The 23,202-nt window shown below is 34.1% G+C and overlaps 1 protein-coding gene across 1 annotated transcript; it reads left to right on the top strand.

Annotated features, from left to right (window-relative positions):
- The first annotated feature begins 1,219 nt into the window (after nucleotides 1–1,219).
- LOC134533777 (zinc finger protein OZF-like) lies at nucleotides 1,220–21,557 on the top strand. The gene is made up of 2 exons (XM_063371426.1): nucleotides 1,220–1,392; nucleotides 5,952–21,557. Exon 2 carries the CDS (start codon nucleotides 6,848–6,850, stop codon nucleotides 8,324–8,326), a length of 1,479 nt encoding a protein of 492 aa, XP_063227496.1. The 5' UTR covers nucleotides 1,220–1,392; nucleotides 5,952–6,847; the 3' UTR covers nucleotides 8,327–21,557.
- Nucleotides 21,558–23,202: the final 1,645 nt, after the last annotated feature.

Below are 23,202 nucleotides of genomic sequence, written 5' to 3'. Positions count from 1 at the left end.
GTATGAGATTATCTGAATGAGACGTTGCCACATTGCTGGATGGACCTTGGGGCTGCCACTGACAAAGTGCTACTCCCGTGGCCACAACGATCACTGGACTTGACACCTTGCGATTTTTTTTTGTGGAGAAACATCAAGGATAGTGTTTATGTTCCACCTCTACCACAGAACCTTGACTAATTGAGACGTGCATCGTAGCAGCTGCTCTTACCATCACTACTGATATTCTGGGTCGGGTATGGGCAGAATTGGACTATCTATTAGATGTGTGTAATGTGACGCAAGGTAGACGCTTAGAACATTTATAACTAGTGAGGAAAAAAAACTTTGAGAGTTTTTCTTTCACATGGTATATAATTTGTTACATAATTCTTAGCCATTTCACTGTACCGATGTTTTGAAATGTTTCACGGAATTTATAATTATCCTGTATATTGTGCATTGTTAAGTTTGTGTACTTTTATGTTGTTAAAAAAATAGATAATAGTAAAAACCATAGAGTTGTGTTTGCTCTTAGAATGTTTAATACTGACGTCGTACCGACGCTACCTTAATTTTATAAAGTTTATAAAGTTCATAATATTAAATATAACTGAAAATATTGAATGTAAGATGGCATCATACTATTTATATTTGCCTTTTTTGTATCATGTTTGTATCGTGATTATGATATGTTAATATGTTGTATTTGTTTTTATCAATTTGTAATCTTTGTTATAATATATATGTGCAATAATTGACGTTCTCTATACCCCTATTGTATTACTACATGTTTAGGGGTTAACAGAGTGATGTAATTAAATAAATAAATAAATTACTACATTTATCACACTCATACCTATACTACTATAATATTCCAAAGTAGATTTTGATAGATATACAAAGATAATAAGATACATACTGCAACAACATCTAGAGTGATACTATTTCTGAGAGTGGATAGTAGATAACATAACTACAATAAATAACACTATACAAACACCTGTTATTATTTATTTTACAATGCAGTTTGTAATTTCACATTGCAATTTTGAAAACGATTTTATCTTTTAAAGTCCCAAATGAAGTTTAATTTTCCTTGTTATATACAATATTATGTTTAATAAACATGAACGAGCGTGGTTTGGTTTATATAACAATTGAGAATGAGCTCTAGACAGCAAAGATGTGTACATATTGTCGTCTCTTCGTTTTCTTTCATCTATTATTATCCTGCTGCCGTTGTTTACAAATTTTACTAAACAAACAGACATTCGCAAATATCAAGGTCAAATGGTCAATACATTTTGCGAATTTGGGTGGAAAGCGAAGCGGAAACGTGTTGAACGTGGACGTAAAGATTTAATTGAAACTTCCTGACGAAAAGGCAGAAGATAAATTGGAAAATAATTGGTGGGTAGTGGTGTAGCGGAAAACATAACAAATGTTATTAATATTAAGTTTAACGTTACCTAATAAATTAAATTCCAAAAAATAAAATCTATACCCCTTTTTAGTTAACAGTTTGACTGCTGGCCTAGTTTTGTTATTTTTTTAAATCTAAAAGTGTTACTTTCAAAAATATACATTTATATCAAACGTAAGTTTTAAGTACACGATTTGAAAAGTTAATGCCAGTGTCAGTGTAGTATCGATTTTGCGAGAATTATCTAGAGAAAGTGCTCCTCTTAAAAAAAATTCGATTGAAGTTTTGTAAATGATAAATTTTGAATTCCTCTTATTATATTTAATTCCATAAGACATTGTAAATTTTAAGTAGTTTACTGGTAGTTAGTTTTCAGCATTAGAGGAAGAGTTTATAATGTGATACCATAACAATATTGGTGATGTCGAGAACATGTTTGCTGATGTCTTATTGGTCAAGAGAGGGAAAATGGAGGTTTTGGGTATGAGACTTTCACATGCTTGTTTTGCACAAAAAAAAATTTTCCTTATGAAAATTACTCTACTGATTCTAATATAGAACATGATATGGAATATATATACATATAACCTCTTGTATCATATTATATACAATCCTGCCCGGTTAAGTATACTTTGCAATACCACTTTTTTTAAATTTATTTATTTAGTTGCCTCCTGTTTTCTCCAGTGCATACTAGAAGGGAGTTGTCAATATACAAAATACAAACAAAAAATTAAAACATATAGACAAACACAAATCTTAAATACAAAACATATCCACACTCCTGGATACTACAATCTTTGTCTTGGCAATATTATTTAGGTTGCTGATACATCCTAACCACCATACTTGCTGAAATACAAAAACCAACATATTAATATGCTTATACCCTAAGGTATTCTTCAACTGAATAAAAGGATTTTTTTACCAAATATTTCTTTAGTTCTTGTTTAAACCTATTTAAATGGACAATTTCCTTAATTTCAGTTGGTAATTTATTAATTAGTTTGATACTACTGTAGTAGGGTCCTTGTGAAAATAGTTTTGTTCTATGTGTGATTAAATACATATGTACTGTCAAATATAGGACGCTAATAAATGAAATGAAATGAAATGAAAAATGTAAATCACATCTATTTCTAGTTTGATAACTGTGTATATTACTATTTGATATTTCTGTGGAGTTACGCATTGTGTAAAGTATAGTATGAAAAATGTACAGGCAAGGAAAAGTCATAATATTTAATTGTTTAAACAATGGTTTGCAGTGAGTCCTTTGTGTCTTACCATTTATTATTCTAACTATCTTTTTTTGAATTTTAAACAATTTTTTGAACAGTGATGTGTTTCCCCAAAAAATAATTCCATATGTTAATATAGACTGTACATTTGCAAAGTATAATGCCATTACAACTTCTAAAGAGCAGATTTTTTTGATAGTATGTATAACATAGCACATTGAACACAATTTTTTGTATATGGCATTTATATGTATATGCCAATTTAAATTTTTATCTATCTGTAGCCCTAAAAATTTAATATGGTCAGTCATGTTAATTTGTTTACCATTTACAGTAGCAAAATCATGTTTACTGGCTAGACTATTTACTCGTGTAAATTGTAATATAGTGGATTTTGATAAATTTAGTACTAGTTTATTTTTTATAAACCAATTATTTGCTTCCTCTAGTATAGAATTTACTTTAGTTATTAGTTCTTTTTTATTTTCTGCTATTGCTAATATATTTGTGTCATCTGCAAACATGATAGCGTCTCCATTTATTACTGATGTAGGAAGATCATTTATAAAAATTATAAATAATATGGGACCTAAGACTGAGCCTTGCGGTACTCCTATTGAAATAGTCATAGGTTTTGATATAGCATTTGTATATGTACCTTTATCATCACATTGACGTATTAATGTTACTTGTTTCCGATTTTGTGGATATGATTTAAATAATTTTAAATGTTTATCTTTTATGCCATAACTCTCAAGTTTTTTTAATAGTAAATAGTGGTCCACACAGTCAAATGCTTTGGAAAGATCTGCAAATATGCCCATAATATGGTTTTTCTTATCAATAGCTTTTAAAATATTTCCTATGAATTTATAAACTGCTTGTTCTGTAGATTTCCCTTTTTGGAACCCAAATTGACTCTGAGATATAATGTTATTTTTATCTAGATATAATATAAGTTGTTTTGAGATTATTTTTTCAAATATTTTTGAAAAAGATGATAGAAGTGCTATTGGTCTGTAATTGTTCATATAAGTAGTTATTGCACCTTTTTTATATACAGGAATTATTTTTGTCCATTTAAGTCTGTCTGGGAAAACACCTTCAGTTAAGCACAGATTGAATATATATGTCAAAGGAAGTTTTATAAAATGAGAACACTTTTTTAGTAGTGAGGTTGGTATTTCGTCAAGACCATAAGAGTTTTTGTTTTTTAATTTTGCAATAGTCTCTAAAATATCTTTTTCTGTTATTGGGGTGAAATATAAGGAATTTGTATTCCTCATTTCTAAATTTAATTTTTCAAAAGCCACATAGAATTTTGAAAACAATTAAAAACTTAACTGTTTTATTTTTTAAATGGTATGTTTTAATGAATGAGAAAAAAACCATTTGCTATCCATTTGACTATCTTTCAATCTGTCTAAACTTTCAAAAATTTTGAGTAGACCATTTGCATTGATTTATGAAAGTAAGTAATTAAATTGAAATGCAAAATATGGACTTTATATGATCTATGTAAATAAGGTAAAAACATTTTAAAACATCCTTAATGTAAAAGAATTAAATACAGGAAAACATCTAAATTTTAAATTTACAAGCTGCCCAAGAAAATTATTTTGCTGGCTAATAATTCACCTTCTTTCAAAAGAGCTGCAAACTTTTACAGTAGGAGTTGTTTTTATTTTAAATTAAATTATTTTTTGTTAGCAGTACCTATATTCTAGTCAGGAGTGTATTTGTGTTAGTGAGGCGAGATGGTAGTACTGGTGCTTGTAGCAGGCTATCGCCTGTAAGTGCGAAGCTCTGAACTGTCACGCAGTCTTCTCACCATGCATCGGGCAACTATGAGATTTGAGCAGTAACCATAACATTATATGGCCGAAAAATTAAAATGAAGGTGTAATAAAAGGCAGTTTGGTGCTTTAAAAAAACTGTACTGGGTGTTTCATGCCTTAAAATTATTCTGAAAATGCATGTTTTAGCCCTTTTCACACTTCTAAAAATACAGTTTAAAAACTAAATACGGAAACAGAACTACTCATCCCCCCTCAGCGTATTCTTAAATGCTTTTCGTAAACAGACCACACTATATTGGGTTTTTCTTCTGAAGCTCTGCACACTGCATGTGTGCCCGGGTAGGCGGGGGCTTACACATACATTACTCTGCTGTGTAGAGTGCAAGCAGAATGAGTGCTGAGGATGCACACATCAACCTGCAGCATTATTAAGTAGCAGAACTGAAGGAGATATGGCATTATTAAGTAGCAGAACTGAAGGAGAAGTGGCATTATTAAGTAGCAGAACTGAAGGAGATGTGGCATTATTACGTAGCAGAACTGAAGGAGATGTGGCATTATTAAGTAGCAGAACTAATGGAGATGTGGCATTATTAAGTAGCAAAACTGAAGGAGAAGTGGCTTTATTAAGTAGCAGAACTGAAGGAGGTATGGCATTAATAAGTAGCAGAACTGAAGGAGATATGGCATTATTAAGTAGCAGAACTGAAGGAGAAGTGACATTATTAATTAGCAGAACTGAAGGAGATGTGGCATTATTAATTAGCAGAACTGAAGGAGATGTGGCATTATTACGTAGCAGAACTGAAGGAGATGTGGCATTATTACGTAGCAGAACTGAAGGAGATATGGCATTGATAAGTAGCAGAACTGAAGGAGATATGAATGTGATGGCTGGAGCACCAAGGAGGAAGGGGTTGCACTACTTTCAACAACATTGCACTATGTCTTTGTTTGAATGTCACACATGCTTTAATGTAACTGACAGACTTCTAAGTAGCCTTCTTATTCCAAGTGAATGCACTTTAGAGCCTTTGTTCACTGGCTACTTTTCACAGTCCATTGGTGTTAAGTTAATTCACGTAAAAGGAATAAAGGGAATTGTCTAACATCTGGAAATTGGTTGAGATTATTACAAGAAGTGATATATTTTTTTTAAATATATTAAAGTTCTTTATATACCTCAAATAATTTTTTTTGTATGCCTTTGTGAATTCTGGAGTACATGTACAGTGAAACCTCAGTATGAAGTATTTCTCACTTTAAAGTATATATTTTGAAGTCCCAATACAATGTTTTACATTTAGTAACAGTTCAGTATATAAATTTTTTTTCATTTTTAAGCACCAAAAAGGTGGGTTTTTTGGTAAATATTTATAATGAGATTTCAGTGTACACTTCACATATTACTTATAAGAGTGTTTGATATTTAAATTATTTGTTTATTTCTGTATTTTAAAATTTTAATTTCCATCTATCTAAAATCATTTTGTTTATATTTCATAGAACTGAGCCATCTACTTCTAAAACAAGATGAATCTTCAATGTAAGGTGGCTACAGACTGCAGCTCTGGAAAACCTGGATTCCCGAAACCATCAGGAATTGCTCAGATCTAACTACCACTTAAATATGCTGCCTTATTGTCCTGTTAGTTGGATGGAATTTGATGTTACTTTGAAGCACTGGGATCTCTTAAAGTTGTAACTTTTGTTGTGATTGGTTGTTAAACAATGAAAATGAATTTAAAGTATTGTGATCTGGTTGTTAAATAATGAATTTGAGTTTTGTGTATTCATACTGAGCTAAAATAGTTGTTATGAAAAAGTGTTACAGTAGAACAATAGAAATCTTACATTGAATTAAGTTATTTTTAAAATTATTTGGAAAAAAAAATCAGTATTATATGTTCCTAGACATTCTTGCCTGTGATCACTCATTCATGTTGATTACATGGATTTTGGAATTTTGTTGAATATTTGATTTGCAACTAAAATAATTTGTATGTAGGCCAAAATTTACCCGATACTACATTCCAAATTTGTAGCCAGGAACTTTTTTAAAATTATTTTCATACACAGTATTTAATGTGAGGCTGATTTTTTAATGTTTTTGGCATTGAGAAACTGTAATTAAGTGCATGTATTTTATTTTTGTGTTTAAATGAATTAAGCCTAGAATATTAGATTAAATTATTTTTTCCGATGATAGGACTTCCCAAACTAAAGAAACTTGTTTAGTTGTGATATATAAAAAAAATTTATAGTGATGATATTCTAATTTATAAAGAAATTTTAATGTGGAGTATTTACAAGGAGCAGTATTTTTCTTTTTATCAAATCTCAAGAAATTTACTTAAGACAAACTTCTTTTTAAAACTGTTTATATTTAAAAGATTTGTCAAATGTCCGATGACCAATCGCAGCCGCAGGACACGTGCCACATCTGCTCGAAGCTGCTGGCGGGTGTGAGCGGGTGGAGGGAACAGCACTATATCCACGAGACCTCCAGTGAGGTGGTGAGATGTGCGTTGTGCGCAAACTGCTTCGACGACAAGAACGCTATGTCCGTTCATGCACGTTTCGAACACCGGAACATGACCATCAAACGAAGGTTCTTCAAAAAGGAGTGCACTGCTTGCAAAATATGTGGTAGGCAGCTGGCCTCGAAGAACAACTTAAAAAGACACCTAAGATTGTTTCATCATCAAAGCAAAGATGTAAAGGTGCTTTGTGAAAAGTGTGGGAAGATATTTTTTTCAGAAGAGAAACTTTTATCTCATAGCATCCATGTCCACAGAAGGGAATCCTGCATAGAGTGTAAGATGTGCAATAAAAAATTTACCTCGCAAAGTGTTCTGAACAGACACGTGAGGACTTTCCATCCTGAACGGACATCTGTGAAATTCCAGTGCCAGTACTGCAGAAAAGTACTGGGGTCTCGTTTTGAGGTGCAGCGTCACCAAAATAGAGCCCACTTGAAGCTCAAGCACCTGTGCTACAAATGTGGCAAAGTATTTTTCAGCAGTGACGATTTGTCTGCTCATTTGAAGCGTCACCTCGGAGTTATGTCTTCAAAATTTTCTCCTCCTAAAAACCATAAAAATGAGTGCAAGGTTTGTGAAGTTTGTGGCAAAGTATTTTCAGGGGGTAGTGCCCTTAACAGACACGTCAGGTGTGTTCATGGTAAAATTCCAAATGGTTTCAAATGTGCAAAATGTAAAAAACTCTTCAGTTCGCTGGTGGAATTCAACACCCATTTCAAACGAGCCCACCTCAAGGTGAAACAGTCGGAATGTCAAATATGTTACAAGAAGTTTTTCGACGACCGGGCTCTGCTGGTCCACTTTCAAAATCACCTGGACTACAGACCGTTCCAGTGCTCAGTTTGCGGCAGAACGTTCAAGCACAGCCGCCACGTGAAACTGCACCAAAGAACCCACCGAGATGAGAAACTGGTTTGCAGGGAGTGCGGGAAGGGTTTCTGCAGCGAGCGCTTGCTGGGAGCGCACGGCCGCTACCACGCCGGCCAGTGCAAGTACGAGTGCGCCCACTGCGGGGCCGCGTTCGTCCAGAAGGCCTCGCTGAGGGACCACGTGGCCACGCACTCCGCCGCGAAGGAGTTTTCCTGCGAGCGCTGCGGCAAGGCGTTCTGGTCGCGCATGCACCTCTACCGACACGAACGCACGCACGCCGAGCAGTACAAGTGCGAGCTGTGCGGCAAGGCGTGCGGCACGCTGCACAACTTCCAGAAGCACGTGCTCACGCACATGGACGAGTACCGCTGCAAGGACTGCGGCACGCAGTTCGCCGCTGCCCTCAAGCTCCAGCAGCACTACCGACGCTGCGTCGCCAGGGAGACGGCACGCCTGCTGGTTGCGTGAGCTGGAGGTGGGTTGTTCCAGCAATTTTCGGTATCTGTTCCAACCAGTTACTGATACAGTAATGTACTGGTTACAAGTAGCTGATACTTCTGTATCAGCTAAGCAGTAGCGGTCTCAGGAAGCAACAAGGAATCAGCATTCTCGTTACAGGTTACACATCCTCCGTGCCGTCATCACCAGCGTAAAAAGTTATCAGTTTTCTCTTTCCATGTTCTTCGTAAAAAGGTATCAGTTTTCTCATTCTACATTCTTCGTAGTCGAAAAAAGGTGTCGGTGTTCTCTTTCCACGCCTTTCATAATCGGAGTCTTCAATCTTTAGAAGGAGCACGCACTGCGCACTGAGCGTACTTTGATGAGAAGCCTAAGATGTACATCAAGCTCTGTCCCTGCCCAAACACGCCCGAATATTCACCTTCGGCAAACCTCGGGATTTGTTTTATTTTTGCGCAGGAAAAATGAATTCAAATATTAAAAGTGGTCAGTTAGGTTAGCTACATTAAAACACTTTAGAACACTATGGATGGTTAGCTACATTAAAATACACAGAGAAATATAAATATATATAAATAAACCCGAGGTTGGCCGAAGGTGAATATTCGGGCGTGTTCGGGCAGGGACAGAATTTGATGTACTTCTTAGGCTTCCCCCTCCACTACATTCTTTCCTTTCTTTATACCTTATTCGTCGTGCCGATCCCTCCCCTTTCACAAGCTACGCCCAAGTGACCGTCATCTGCGATCAGGTTCTGCGCACATTGGCCGTGGTTTTGTTCCAGGTAAATTCTAAACTGATACAAAAGTACTTGATACTTGAATAGTGTACTCGTTTTCAGTACTTGATACAGGTGTGTATTAGTTACAAAGTAGCAGATTGATACTCTGCGACCCACCTCTAGCGTGAGCTGGCTTTCCTTCGCTGATGGTCACCTCTAAGTGCGTTCAACTACTTCAAAATTCTACTTGAAAACCTATCAACGTGGATCATTGATGTCCAGGTATCATTTTTGAAACTAATCTGAGGGCCAGACATGGTGCTAACAATATTGCATTTTTGCAACAATTGTTGTCTTGTATGTTCTGTTCAGTGACTTCCAAATTAAATAAGTGGAATGTAATGAAGTAACACAAAATAACTCTATTGAAATAGTACTTTAAAGAAACCTAAAAAAATATATATAAAATATTACATGAATAGAAATATTATTTTTGACTATTTCTGTGAGAATACTTTGTTGTGTGCTGACGACTTTATTCTATGCATACATGCAAACAAAAAAAAAAAATACATGATAGTATTTTTTTGCTGAAGGATTCCTTAAGCGGGTCGTGCGAAACTATGCTGCGAGCCGGATGTTGGTCATCACTGACACATATTATTTACTATTGGGGGCCCACATGGTTGATTCGTTAGACAACTTGTCTTCCATTAAGGCACGCCAGGTTTGAGTCCCAGTGGGGTCGAACGGAGATTTTATGTTAGTGGACAACTTGACTGTCGGTGCTGTTAGGTGGTGGGTTTTCTCTGGGTACTTCCGGTTCCCACACCTATTATTCCATAAATGACTCCTCATCCCTTATCTCCAATGACGATATGTCAAAAAGATGCTTAGCTAGTATTCATTCATTGATTATTTAATTCATTCATTCATCCTTTCACCTAAAAATACACAGATTTTGTGTAATTCTTTGTTAGATTAATTATTTTTATGCTACGTAGTCCCACTCTTTGGGTGGTTTTCCTGTCTATAGGTATGTAGATGTTTCATTGTCTAGATCGTACTTAGGCTAACGTAAAGAATTTTTATATGTGTAGGAATTTTCACAGAAACAGAGTAAGGCCTAAATTTTTTACAGATCTGTACATGATGTATTTTATAGCACATGTAAAAGGAATGCTGTGCCATTACACTAGGTAACAATAGTAATTTGATTGTACTATGGATTTATAAACTCACTTGCTGCCTTACCTGTTGTTGAAGAGTATATTTCATTTTTTTGAAGCAAAGTATTATGAAGCTTACACTCGCAATGTCTAAATTTTTAGTACTTAGGTATATATTTTCCATTTACTGCTTTATGAAAATATGTGGATTAATAGTTTTCTTTTTAGTGAACTGAAATTGTTTCGTGTGTTTAAGTATGTGTTATTGAAAAATCTCACGACAACCACAGCAGTGACAGTGTAAAATATTTTCGTAAATTCTCAAGCTACATATTATTTCTGAGATGACCTGTGATGTACCATACCTCAGTAGATATGGTAGGGAGTAGGTTTGAAGCTAATGCGTATTAACTGTTTTGTAGAAATTACTAGTCCTTAAAAAAGTGTTGGTGAAAATAAATTGGGAATGATAAGTTTTTTGCCACAATACAATATTGCTACTTGGTTTGAGACATAAATATGTAAATTATTGTAGGATTACTGTCTTGGAGTCTGAAAGCTTAATTTCTCTACGTTTGATTTAGGTACTTAAATTTTTCCACCTTGGAAAAGTTGTCGGTAGTTGTTATCTCTGTTAGTGGTGCTGGTAAAATGTTGTCAGTTTGGTTGTTAAAGTTTAGCACTATCTTTGCCATACTTCTGTGAGTACTACATTCTTTATGTCGGCACAGATAAAAGTGCTATGGCGTACTTACATTTGCACTTTGGGTTAGTGATATCCTATTGATTACACAGATTAGGAATCTTTAAAAAATAAATGTTTGGTGTGAGCTTAAATCTTTTAGGAGTGATAATTTTTCAAAATAATATTCATTTGCTATCCCAGTCCAGGTAACACAAGTTTATTGCTCTTGACGAGTACTTTTATTGTTATTGTTTGAACATGACATTTAATTTATTTAAGTTGCTCTTTTGTTTTTTTCCCCACATCTAATAATGTTTTCCACAAGATCTTCCTACTTTGTCAATTAAAAAATATAATTTCTTCATATAACTATTATAGTAATATAAATTCAGTTTTTTTTTATAGGTAATAAATTCCTCATGAGACCATCCATATTTTCTAAAGCATGGAGTTCTTTCTTCATTTTTAATCTTGCCTTGATTTTATACTGTATTATTTAAAGTGTTTTTAACTTAATAACTCATAAGTAGAAACAGGTTTTTATGGATTTATTTTTATGTCAATTTCATTTTTAAAACAAGAGATTTCAGTATTGTTTTTATTTTTGTACAATGTCTTATTCATAAAAAATTCAGTTTTATTCAACATATTTCTGGCAAACCTGAATTGATTAGTTCTTAAATAAACTTTTGGAATGCTTTCTCTGGAAGTATATTTTTTTCAGTCTCATCCTGAATATCTACATTCTGGGGTTATTATTCTCTTGAGCGAACCTTAGCACGTATCGCAGCATGTATACAGACATACGCCAACTTTGGAATTGCCATAATTTTTCACCCTAGTTTCATTGTGTGTTATGATTATTTTTACATTTTATTGTTGGTGTTATACTGAGTAGGCCTATTTATATCAAATTTATTGAACTCATGTTGTTTGTAGCATTTAAAAATTCACATATGTAATATTTAACCCAGGCCTACTTGTGTTCCTGCAACCAGCATTTTTGTGTTGAGTTTAGTAAACCCGTAATCCTTTTACAAGTTGCCTTCCTGACAGCTGTATTGGCTCGTCCCTCCATGTGACTGGAAAGTGCCTTGATGTGTACATATGAAGTGTTGTAGTTGTGGTAAGCACAAGCTGTATGCAGTGTTCCATGCGGAATGTATTTATTATCATATTGTCTGTTGTATATGTGCAGTTGTTAAAAATCTTTCATGGAATTCCTGTAGGTTTAAATACCTTCAGAAGTTATATAACTGCTGTGTTTGAATTTAATTCCTAAGCCATTGAGGAAACTTTTGGCTCTAGAAAATTGTTGGTACTTATCTCATGAAGTGTTAGACGCACATATGTGATAATTGTAATTCTTGCCTTTTTAATATATATATATATATATATATATATATATATAAAACGTACCATCATATTATTTTAGTGTTGTAGTCTATTCAGCTGTTGTGTCCTTTGTCAGTGCTAGAAAATGTACATAAAATGTATGTCAAAATTGTGTGACAGACCAGCCAGATTAGCTCCTTGTACATAATGTTATAATTTTTTCAAATACCTATTAAACTTGATTAATTAGGGGTCGTCCATTAATCACGTGAGGTTTTTTTTAGCAAATTTTTAACCCCCCCTCCCCCCTAGTGATTTGGGGTGAGGTTTCGGACAAACACCCCCCCCCCCCCCCCAATTAATCACGTGCATTTTTTGGTGCAAAATATTTTTAAAAATTTCGGAATATTATCTTTAAACATAGGTATAATCTAATTTAATTCTGGGAAATTAAGCACAGTGATAAAAATGTCCAGACACACATTTAGGTTGCAGGTTTATTCTCACTGGCATAAAAATAATAAAGGAAAGGCTTATATGTGATTTACGCATGTATTCGGCGCCAAAATCACAGTCTTACCTTTGAATATATATACTGTATAGAAGTCGCCAGCCCAGGTTAAAATTTCTAATACGGTTTTGAGGTAGTTGGTTAATTCACTGCCGCAATCGCCACCATCTCTAGGGCATCGACTTGTGGTGGTCCCTAGCGGACAAGTCTCGAACTCTTCAAACACCCCTTCCCCCTCCCGTTGAACGACGTTGAGCTGCAGTGAATGATGGATGAGGGGAGCGGGGAATGACAGCGGGCGACAGCGCTGCGCTCTAACGTGTAAATAACAACTAAGACGATACAGGGCGTTACGGCAGCGCACTGCAGCGGTGAAGTTCCCAAGCTGCTCATCATAAGCTTCTGAAAAACGTAGAGTAAATCCTATCCACTCGCGACTTCTATACAGTATATATATTCAAAGGTCTTACTAGCGACTGGGAAGCCGAGCCGGGTGGTTCATGTTGCGGCGGGCGGGGATATTGTTGCCTGGCTACGGCGAGTCAAGGTCATGCATCGCTTTTCGGTTTAGTAGAAATCGGGCAGGAAAAAAAATACACGTGATATCTCTCTACACCCCCCCTCCCCCCTTGTGATATTTCGTGATTTTTCCCGACCCCCCCCCCCCCCCCCCCCTTTCGAGCCTGACTTGATTAATGGACAATCCCTTATCTGCATTAATTCATGAAATAAAATGAGTATGCTATAAATGTTAGTGATATTTGAATGTACACTGAACGTACTTTTTTTAAGCTAGCAAGCACAATTTAAGTGGAGAATATTTATTTCTGTAATCTAAGAAATCCATTATTTTAAGTAGGATTTTAAAATTTCTTTAAACCCTTTCTTTTGAATTAATTTTTTTATTATGTAACCACTGATAAGTGACAATCTTTGCTTGGCTCCCTGTCAAGGCAACTAGGGAACTTCTGTATTTACACTGCTAGGTACTTGACTTTTTCCCCCCAGAATTAAATTAAATTGGCTTTCTGTATTTATACTTCTCTGGTATCAAGCACTTTTATGGTGCCACCTTGAACAGATCATTCAGTTTGAAGTCATGAGCAGACCTTTATGGAGGTGTATTGTGACTGAATGGTCTTGGTGGTTGCTCGAACGAGCTGGCATAGCCAAATAACACTATAAAACCCTAAGGAATCTAATAGCGCTGACTTGACACACATCAGCACCAGCGTCTAACAAAAGCTTCAAATATGATTTGTAAACCCTTGACATAAACTGAAGTAGTCTACTTACTTGAACATAATGAGTTGACAAATAAGCTCCCCAAGAAGATTCCACCGTCATTTAGTTCTTGCTGTACCTCTTCCGAAACAGTGTGCGCCCACAAATTTGACATCGCACTGCTGAACTGGCATTTTATTGAGGCGTTGAGTTGTGCCAAGAGGAAGTTGGATACTGTGATTTTTTTCTGCTCTGTACTCAATGTACCTCTTTGTCGAGGGTTGTCATGATGGAGGCTGCTGACTGGCTGCTTTGCAGTTCTGCTTGTGTAGCTGCCTGGGTGAAGTTCAGGAAGTAATTGTAGTTGCTAACCGGTTTTAACATCTGTCATGCCCACCACGATCCTGTCACATATAAAATTCTGTTTAAGGATGCCATAGTCACAATTTTTCTGTTAAAAACTTGGAGGGCTGTGACAGAATCAGTGAAAGATTTGCCTGGCAGTTGAGAGAGTAAATTAAATATGAAACGTTCAAATATTGTGTTTTTTTAGGGGTGAAGTAATCATCAAAAGCTTGTATGACTGTTGCAAACATTGTTGGTTCTTGTTGAAATTGTGCCCAAACTTACTCTGCGCTATCGACCATGGTACCTATACAAAATAATGTCTTATCTGCTCTTGCTCTAATTTTTCGCCATGTCTGACAACAGATATGTACTGATTAATATTATTTTCTAAGCCCCTCCCACAAGGATGTTACAGTGAAATCCAACAAAGGTGGAGGATGTAGGTTAGTTACACCTTCCTCGTGTGTTCCAGTGAGATTCGTTTCCATGATAATAATCTCTTTATAACTACAGATTACTAAAAGATGGGCGAGACATTTTCTTTCACCCAACACTGCTGTCACTATGTATTGTTAATGGAGGTGGGAAATAAAGCACAGGTTAAGCCCGCCGCACACGGTACAATATTCCTTATAATATTGTAAGCTAGGAGTTGTACTGGCTCTACTACTAGTTTCTTCACTCGAATTCAAACTGGATACTAGTAGCTGTACTAGCTGGGCTACTGGTTTTGCGTAATAGACTGCGTCCTATTTTCGTTGCTTGCAGTGTTCCAATATTTAAGGAGTGGCCAATCAGAACTCACGAAAACAGCACGAGGGGTTGTTTACACTTTTAAGCGCGCATGTCGTGATAAACATGGACGGAAATAAGTGGAATAGTGACCAACTCCTCGTTTTAATAAATGCATACAAAGAAGAGCCCTGTTTGTATGCAGTAAAAAATTTGAATTATCATAATAAAAATTTGTTGTGCAGAATATTCTCTTAACAAAACTAGTAAGGCAGTTAGAATCGTGTGCAGCAGAAACTTGTAGCGCACCTAGTGTTTCAGCTTGTAGCCTACACAGTACAGAAACCAGTAAGCAAGACTCGGGCGCTATCTTGCCTCTGCCTCCTGCAACATCCACTTATGGTACACTTTTCAGTATTTGCATTTGTTTTGGATATATTTAAACAAGTTAAAATCAGAACTGACAAAGAGAGCACATATGGCTGTGATAGACATTGTGTAGACCTAGTCATTGTATTTATACCTAATAATTTGTAATATGTAATATAATTTTATTTAAACATGCTGATAACTATTAAAAACAATTGAGGTTAAATAATTCCTTGTTATGTTACATGTAGATATATTTTTGAAATGTGGACTTGGTGCTTAAATTTTACTATTTTAATAAGATACGATTATTTGAATTTTATTATTACATTGGTAATGCTTTTATATCTTATGTCACCAACATCCAGACTAATATTGTAAGAGCAGAAGTACATACCTAGGATGTAACCCTAGATATTGTACTTTTTTTTCTTGTCATGTTTTGAAGATTCTGTAAACTAGTACAGTAATTACTGGTTAATTTTTTATTTTATTTTTTTGTTAAATTTTACTCCAATGTAATAATTAGTTGAATGCCAGTATCTCTACTTGATTTGACCTCACTCGCCCCATAACCCTTTTCACATTTTTCTATTTCAAATTTTACATTCACATAGGAAGTTATTTCTATATGAGACTTTTAAATATTTTGCAAATTGTATAATGAAACAGTAGTTGATTAATTGATGATGTAATTAGTCCCATCTGCAGAGCTTTAAAGGTGGTTCATACATTCAGTATTTAAATGTACTTGTTTCAGTTAGTTTATTTTGTAATCATTGAAAATTTGATTAAATCCCTATGATTAATTAATGAAAGGTTCTTGTTAAGTACAGAGAAACCTCATTAACAAAATATTACAGGGATCATAATATTTGCACCTTATATTTACAGTATTGACCCCACATACATACCAAATAATTACAGAATTTATTTGAACTGGTTATCTTTTTAATAAGGATTGCTGGCTTTCGTGGTATTGTCTAAGGTTGCTTGGCTTGTAGCTTCTAGCCATGCCAAAGGCAAAGGGTTCACTGACATTTTGGTCGCCATCTTCCGTCTAACTAAACATATAAAGTAAGCTTCTCAATTTAATACGTGCACATCATACAAACTGAGAAAAACCATCTTGCTGCTAAAAATATTTTTTTTTTTGCAGCTCTGCAGTTGAAGCCCTAAATAATGCTATGTAGTATACCTCATTTTCGGGTATACTGGTGGTATGCCAGAAAATTCTTGTTTCCTAATGGATATATTTATAAAGAAGGGGGGGGGGGGGGGAATATATTTACACTTACCGTGTTACCTTTCCACCTGGGTTGGCTAGCACAAGGGAGTGATTTTAAAGGGGTGGGGGGAGAAATATGGCTGCCAAAAAAAGTTTTGAAGGTTTACCAGTTATTTTCAGATGTTACAGGGTGCGTTATAGTATCTATTCATTGGCAGCTGAAAGCCAAGTTAGAAACACTTGTAGGTGTGTCCCCTCTGCTTCTATCCCTCTATGATCTTGCCACACACATACAACACTTAACCACTTCTATCAAATCGTGAATAATTGTGGTTGGATAAATTAATTCCTATGATGCAGGCAAGGTAAGTTATGTCCCCCTATAGATGTGTACTTGCTATAAACATGTGTTTTGTAGTAATGAGGTTTTATTGAAATTGCTTATTATTTGCAAAATGAATGCAAATCGTATTTAAAATATTTTTGCTATATTTTTAATGCTAAAATAATTCATTCTAGTATATTTGTAGTCAGAAATCATGTACTAGATGACTGCAATGCAGTTTCAATGGCAACTAGACTTTAAACTTAATGTATGTAAGAAAATACACTTGCATTATTTTATACAGAAGTTGTGCTGTTATAATTATCTTGCCATAACTTAACTAGTTGAGTTTCTGATTGTAGTGCTCAGTATATGTAGTAGTTATGGCTCTCACTGTCCATTGGATTTATTTTTTTAAATCCAGACTTTTATAGTTAACCACTATAATGTATTTGACAGACTGTTTGGCATGAATGATTACTCTTCTAAACTCCAAAATATGCTAAAATTAAACTAAATTTATCAATAAAAAAAACATGTCTGGGAGTACATATCACTGTTGGCCAGTTTATTACTGTGAAGAGAGTTATGGAATTTGTAGCAGAAATATTGGCAATTAATTTAGCAGAGTCCTAAAATATTTCACAATGTCCTTTGTAGTGGAAACAATTTTCACAAATATATCTCATTTTTCCTGGAGTGTTTTCTGGGACACATTTTTTTGACGTGACAATGTCTAATAAATCGATGAACGCCGGCTGCACGCATGAAAAAGTGTCCCGTTACACACATTGACCCATTACGCTGTGTCCCGTTACACTCATTGTACGCTTGCGCCGCATCTATCTCTCTTCCACTCGATTGGAACAACCATCGATTTGACTTTTTCGAGGCACATTAAACCTAAAACACTCCCATCGTTTCCTAATTTTCCTATCATCGTCCTATCCTTAACAGAATAACACAGATTGGAAGAAGTTAAATAGCAAACACATATAAAAGTTATAGTTAAAGTAATCTCTTCGTTAAAGTAATAAACATATTTGAATTAATGAGTGCAAATAAAAGTAAATTTAACAATATTAAATTGTAGATTTCATTTCACCTCTTCTTTGTATCCATACAAAATAGTGATAATTCAATAAAAATGATTCAATTTTATTCATAAAAGTATGCAATCATTTCATCAATGTTTTGTTATGACGTCACGTTAAACTATTGTCAGTAAACCGACTTTACAGACAACAAATTTTTTTTATATTCCCCATAGGTTGGCTACTCACCACTATATTTAATTTTTATTTATTTTTTTCACAGTAGATTGTAATACTAAAAAACTACAGTATTGAATCTCAAAAACAATATTTAAAAACCAAAGATAAATAAGGGGGCCAGTCACAGCTTTTTCGTATGTTCGAGAATTTGCTTCGGTCTGGTGAGAATTGCTGGGATCAGTTACGATAATATGTTGCAAGTATTATAACAACTGTTGCAACATATCATTGAAATAATATTATACTCTTAAAACATTGCAAAGCTATTTTGTTAGTTTTAACTGTAACCATATTGACAGTTATCACCAGAGTAAAATTAACAACAATTTAAACTAGTGTGAGATTGCATAATTTTAAAGTAACTTTTTTGGTGCAAATGTAATCAGTGTAAGATTGAAGAAAATTTAAGTATTCATGCCATTTTGTAAGTTATTTGTACTTAGCTCATGATGTTATAGGGTTGTATTGTTATTAGTTATTGAGTTTGTTGTAAAGTGTGTCAAATGTTGATTTTAAATACGTATATAATTTGTGAATGTATATTATTGCAGGGTAATTTTATGCATTTTTAGTGTACCAAATGTATTTTTTTTTGGGTTGGTAAAATTGTGAATGATATTTATTTGTAAAAAATAAAATAGTTTAAAGTAAACAAACTGTAAAATAATTACCAGGGTTGCTACAAGCATAGAAAATCAGTAAAAATCATAAGTTTTTTTTTGGGAGTATCAGGATGTTTAGGATGGTTCAAATGGCCTTAAAATATCAGAAATAGTTAATGATAAATCAAAAATGTTTTGGGAATGCTTAATTGTAGTAACATAAAAATTGTGTTAGTAATTGCTGTGTGAAAGTTCAGCTATGCTGTCCTTTTATATTTCAGCATTTTGTCTTTTTCACTCAGTTCTGACCTCCTTGGTCATTTGAAAGTGTAAACTTTGTTCAGTATCCATCAGGGGTTTAATTATTAAAATACTAGTAGGTACGTACTACATAATTCCAAACAGCGCTTGTTAAAAATAATTTAGACAGAAAACTGGACTTGACCAACTTAGTGTAAAATATCAGGGAAAATCTTCATTGGACGTGCAATAATCAGGAGATATCCAAATTTATCTTTTGTAGCAATCCTGAGTAAAAATGTTTTTGGTTATATTTGCAATTTATTAATTGCAGGAAGTAGTTTCCATGTATGCATTGTAGTACTTGTTTTTGATTTTTGTCAATATACCAATATTTTATGAAATATAGTATTTTTTTTTAATATTTCCTACACTCGCACAAACTGAACTTTGATTTTTGATAGCTCCAGTTGGATGGATTATTACACTTGTAGCCTAGTGTGTGAAGTATAGAAGTTGCATGCATTATTTACGGTTGAGCTGAGTTGTTTGTGGTATGTTAGTAGTGCAGTACTTTAAAGGTGTGGAAAGAATAAGAGGATAAATCTTATTAGACTGGAGAATACTAGGTTCCAGACAAATCTTCTAGGACATGTTTCATTTTGCAATGTGTCTTTAGAACTTTTATGAAACATTAAAATTCCTCCTTTTGTCTAATCTTCATATTCTGTATGGCTGAAGTCATGAATTAGAACACACACTCACCATTCTACTTCATTTAAAGTTTGCCAACAGTGCATCAAGCATTGTGATGCAATTTTGTGATCTAACTCTTATTTACACAATAATTATAGTGAACTGGGCCTTAGATACTTTTCCATCAATCATTTTTTGAGTATAGGTAAAGTATGGCCTCACGTGTTTCTGTTTGTAGCGAGCATCTACACTGAATAATATAGTCTGTTAGGACTTTAGTTGTGCTGTTTGATGTAACATACAGTTAATAGAGTCTGTGTATTCTAAAATTAACTACGACAATAATACTAGGGATAAAACCCTTGTTTACTACTGATTGATTTCCTGAGTGCATATTTAACTTTTTTAAAATTATTATTTACATGTTACCTACCTAAATTGGCAACATAATCAGTGTCACAGAGGATGACTAGATAAATATTTTATGGGCAGTCAAACTAATAATAAATAATAATAATAATACATGAGAAGCAAATTGTGTGTTCCAGCCTATTATAACCTAGATTGCAAAATACTTGTATTGTTATATTAACCAACACAAAATTTCAGCAGTTCCTATGTAGAAGTGTGTTTGCATCTGCATCAAATAAGGCTCCGGGAAGGGGGAGCGGGGGAGAAGCCTCTCCCGAGTTCGAATATTTTAATTTTTGAGAGCACATTTATATTTACCAAAATAATTTAAATTCATACATTAAACTTCTGTTTAATCAAACATTATATGTAACTTGAAGTATTTGAGACCATAAATTTGTAAATATTCCAAGTCCAATCTGTGACCTATTCAATGTTGTTTTTTGCAACTGCATTGTTTGTTTGTACGGTAGCTCTTCCCGGAAAATATTTTTGGAGCCGTTGCGTATTTATGTTCTTTAGCTGTCGTTGAAAAGGTGTATAAAAACATATGGACAGAGAATTGTAAATTGGTTTGCAGCCAGGCAAAATTTAACTAGAAATAGAGGTTGGGAGGTCCTGTGCGTTGATGAAGCATGTGTCTGCAGGGTGTCTACAGGTCACGAAAGTCAAGAAAAATTCAATAAACTGAAGGACTAGTCATGAAAGTCACATAAATAAGCAGCAACAGTGCTGGAAGACATAAAACTTTAATACCCAGCAGCCTTTTGATAACTTCCATTTAGTTTCTTGATGCCTCACTTCAGTTTATATTCACACACTAATTGCAAATAGTTGGGGACAGTCCACTGAAAAATCATCTGAAAATTATCTCTGAAAAGATATAACTTAAAAATTGTTACGTCCCTACGAATCATAGAGATATCCGTTATATTTGCTCATATTATATGTAGATTGTAGGTGATAAGTGTGATGGTACTTGGAAACGTGTCAGTCTTTAAAAGGTACCGGTTACCAAGCGGTTCAAGTATGTACTGAATGATGTGCAACTTTGATTCAACAAGAAATTTATCTTCTAGAATGAAATTTACAAGTGAGAAAATAATGGTGGTGTGAATTACCTATAGTCTAGTCACTTGAGATGCAGTTAAGTAATCATTTATTTTATTTAATGGAATTTGTGTCATGGCTGCCAACAGCTAAAACTGGATAACTCAACACACAACATGTTTGCAAGATTATTTGATTATTTTAAAATTAAATGAAGGATGGATAATTTTTAGGCTCATTTCTTTATTTAGTAAATGAACTGACCTAAGTAAGGAATTTAAGTTTTAAAGTTATTAAACACAATAATTAATATATGCGTTGAATTAGCTCATGCTCGAAAGTATCACGTTTAGATAGAAAAGATTTTATGGTTTTATGTTTAGTTCAATTTCATTTTTAAAATACAGGCTTTCGATGTTGTTTTCATTTTAATTAAAGCTGTTTTGTAATACTTTCTCCATAAAAATAGGGGTAAATTTTATATGCTGCATATTTATGATAAAATTATTTGAAATAAATTTGTGTAAACCAGATACCTTCAGAAAAATAAAAACAAATAAATTTTTTGATCCATGCACTTATGTACAATTTTTGTCCGAAAATGAAATTCCTTGGAATTTCAAACAGCAAAGATTACTTTCTTTTAAAGCCTCAAAATAGGAAAGATATACATTAGGAGATGTTTGAAAAGACAAATAAATATTGCAGAGAATAAAAAAATTAACTTAGATATAGATTAATTTTAAATGAAATAGCTTCAACACCACAGTAATCAAGAGTGTCTATAGGCTGAACAGACATGAATTTGAGTTTGTTTACTGTTGTTAAGACAGCACCACTAAGTTCTTTCAATGTAAGTAATGGGTTACTGTCATTTCTATAAATTATTTATTGAGGCATATAATATAATGATAGGAATTGACAATTTTTTCAAAGAATTAGTTAGTTTAGTTCTTAGGCCCTGTGACGTTTCGATAATGTAATACTGCTCCTCCTTAGGTTCAGGAATCACAAATGTAATTCACACTGTTAACACTTTATTTATTTTTTTAATTGTGGGGTTTGAAAAGTTTAACATTAAATACAACAAAAGTTTTTGCCCCTGGGCACTTTGTTTTTATGATGGCCCTGCTTACATGGGAAAAAATGTACTGTTACTCAACAATCACACAGGTAAGTACAAACTGGCCTGCTAGATTTTTGTAGTTGTCCCTCTGTATTTCAAATTTGGCCACCGCTGATGTACACCATAGACGTTGCCAGGTCAGTAAGGAACAAAAAATCTGCTCCTAAACTACGTGAGGAAATGGATGTGTACTTCACAACACTAGATTGCTGGTAATAGAGTGAAGAATGTGAAGAAAAAATTATTAATCTGCAGAGACAAGTTTACACATTTCTGGCAGCAGTTCCATACAGAAAATATTTGTTTTGAAAACTCCAATAATATAATGCTCCTGACAAAATTTTAAGACAGTTATTTGTATTTCTTTGAAAAACATCTCTGTGGGAAGCTTAAAACTAACCAGTGGTTCCAGGAGCCATTTGTGATTTATGAAGTAAGCTGATTGGCTTGTCTATACATACTCCAGTCTTCAAAAGTGCAATGACGCATTGCTTACTCTAGAATTAACATGATAAAATTTTATGACATGACTGTAGGTAAGAATTATATTTATATCTATTTAGACTGACTTTTGCATAACTGCCCAATTTTTAATACATAATGTTTCTAGTATGCGCTTGATTATATCCTGCTTCAAATTTCGGAATATATGTACTATGAGAGACTATTATAAACTTTAATGGATATTGTAACTGTAATAATAATCAATTCAAATCAACACGTCAACAGAGCCAAAAATACTTGTCCAACGGCCCAATATCTCTTATCTCTTCAAAACTTTTCACCCTCCTACACCTTGCCCACCTCTCTTCACCAAAACCATGAAAAAACAATTTTGA

This window comes from Bacillus rossius, chromosome 7, assembly GCF_032445375.1.
Source record: "Bacillus rossius redtenbacheri isolate Brsri chromosome 7, Brsri_v3, whole genome shotgun sequence".
NCBI classification, from domain to species: domain Eukaryota; kingdom Metazoa; phylum Arthropoda; class Insecta; order Phasmatodea; family Bacillidae; genus Bacillus; species Bacillus rossius.
This window is presented reverse-complemented; position numbering and strand designations above follow the sequence as displayed.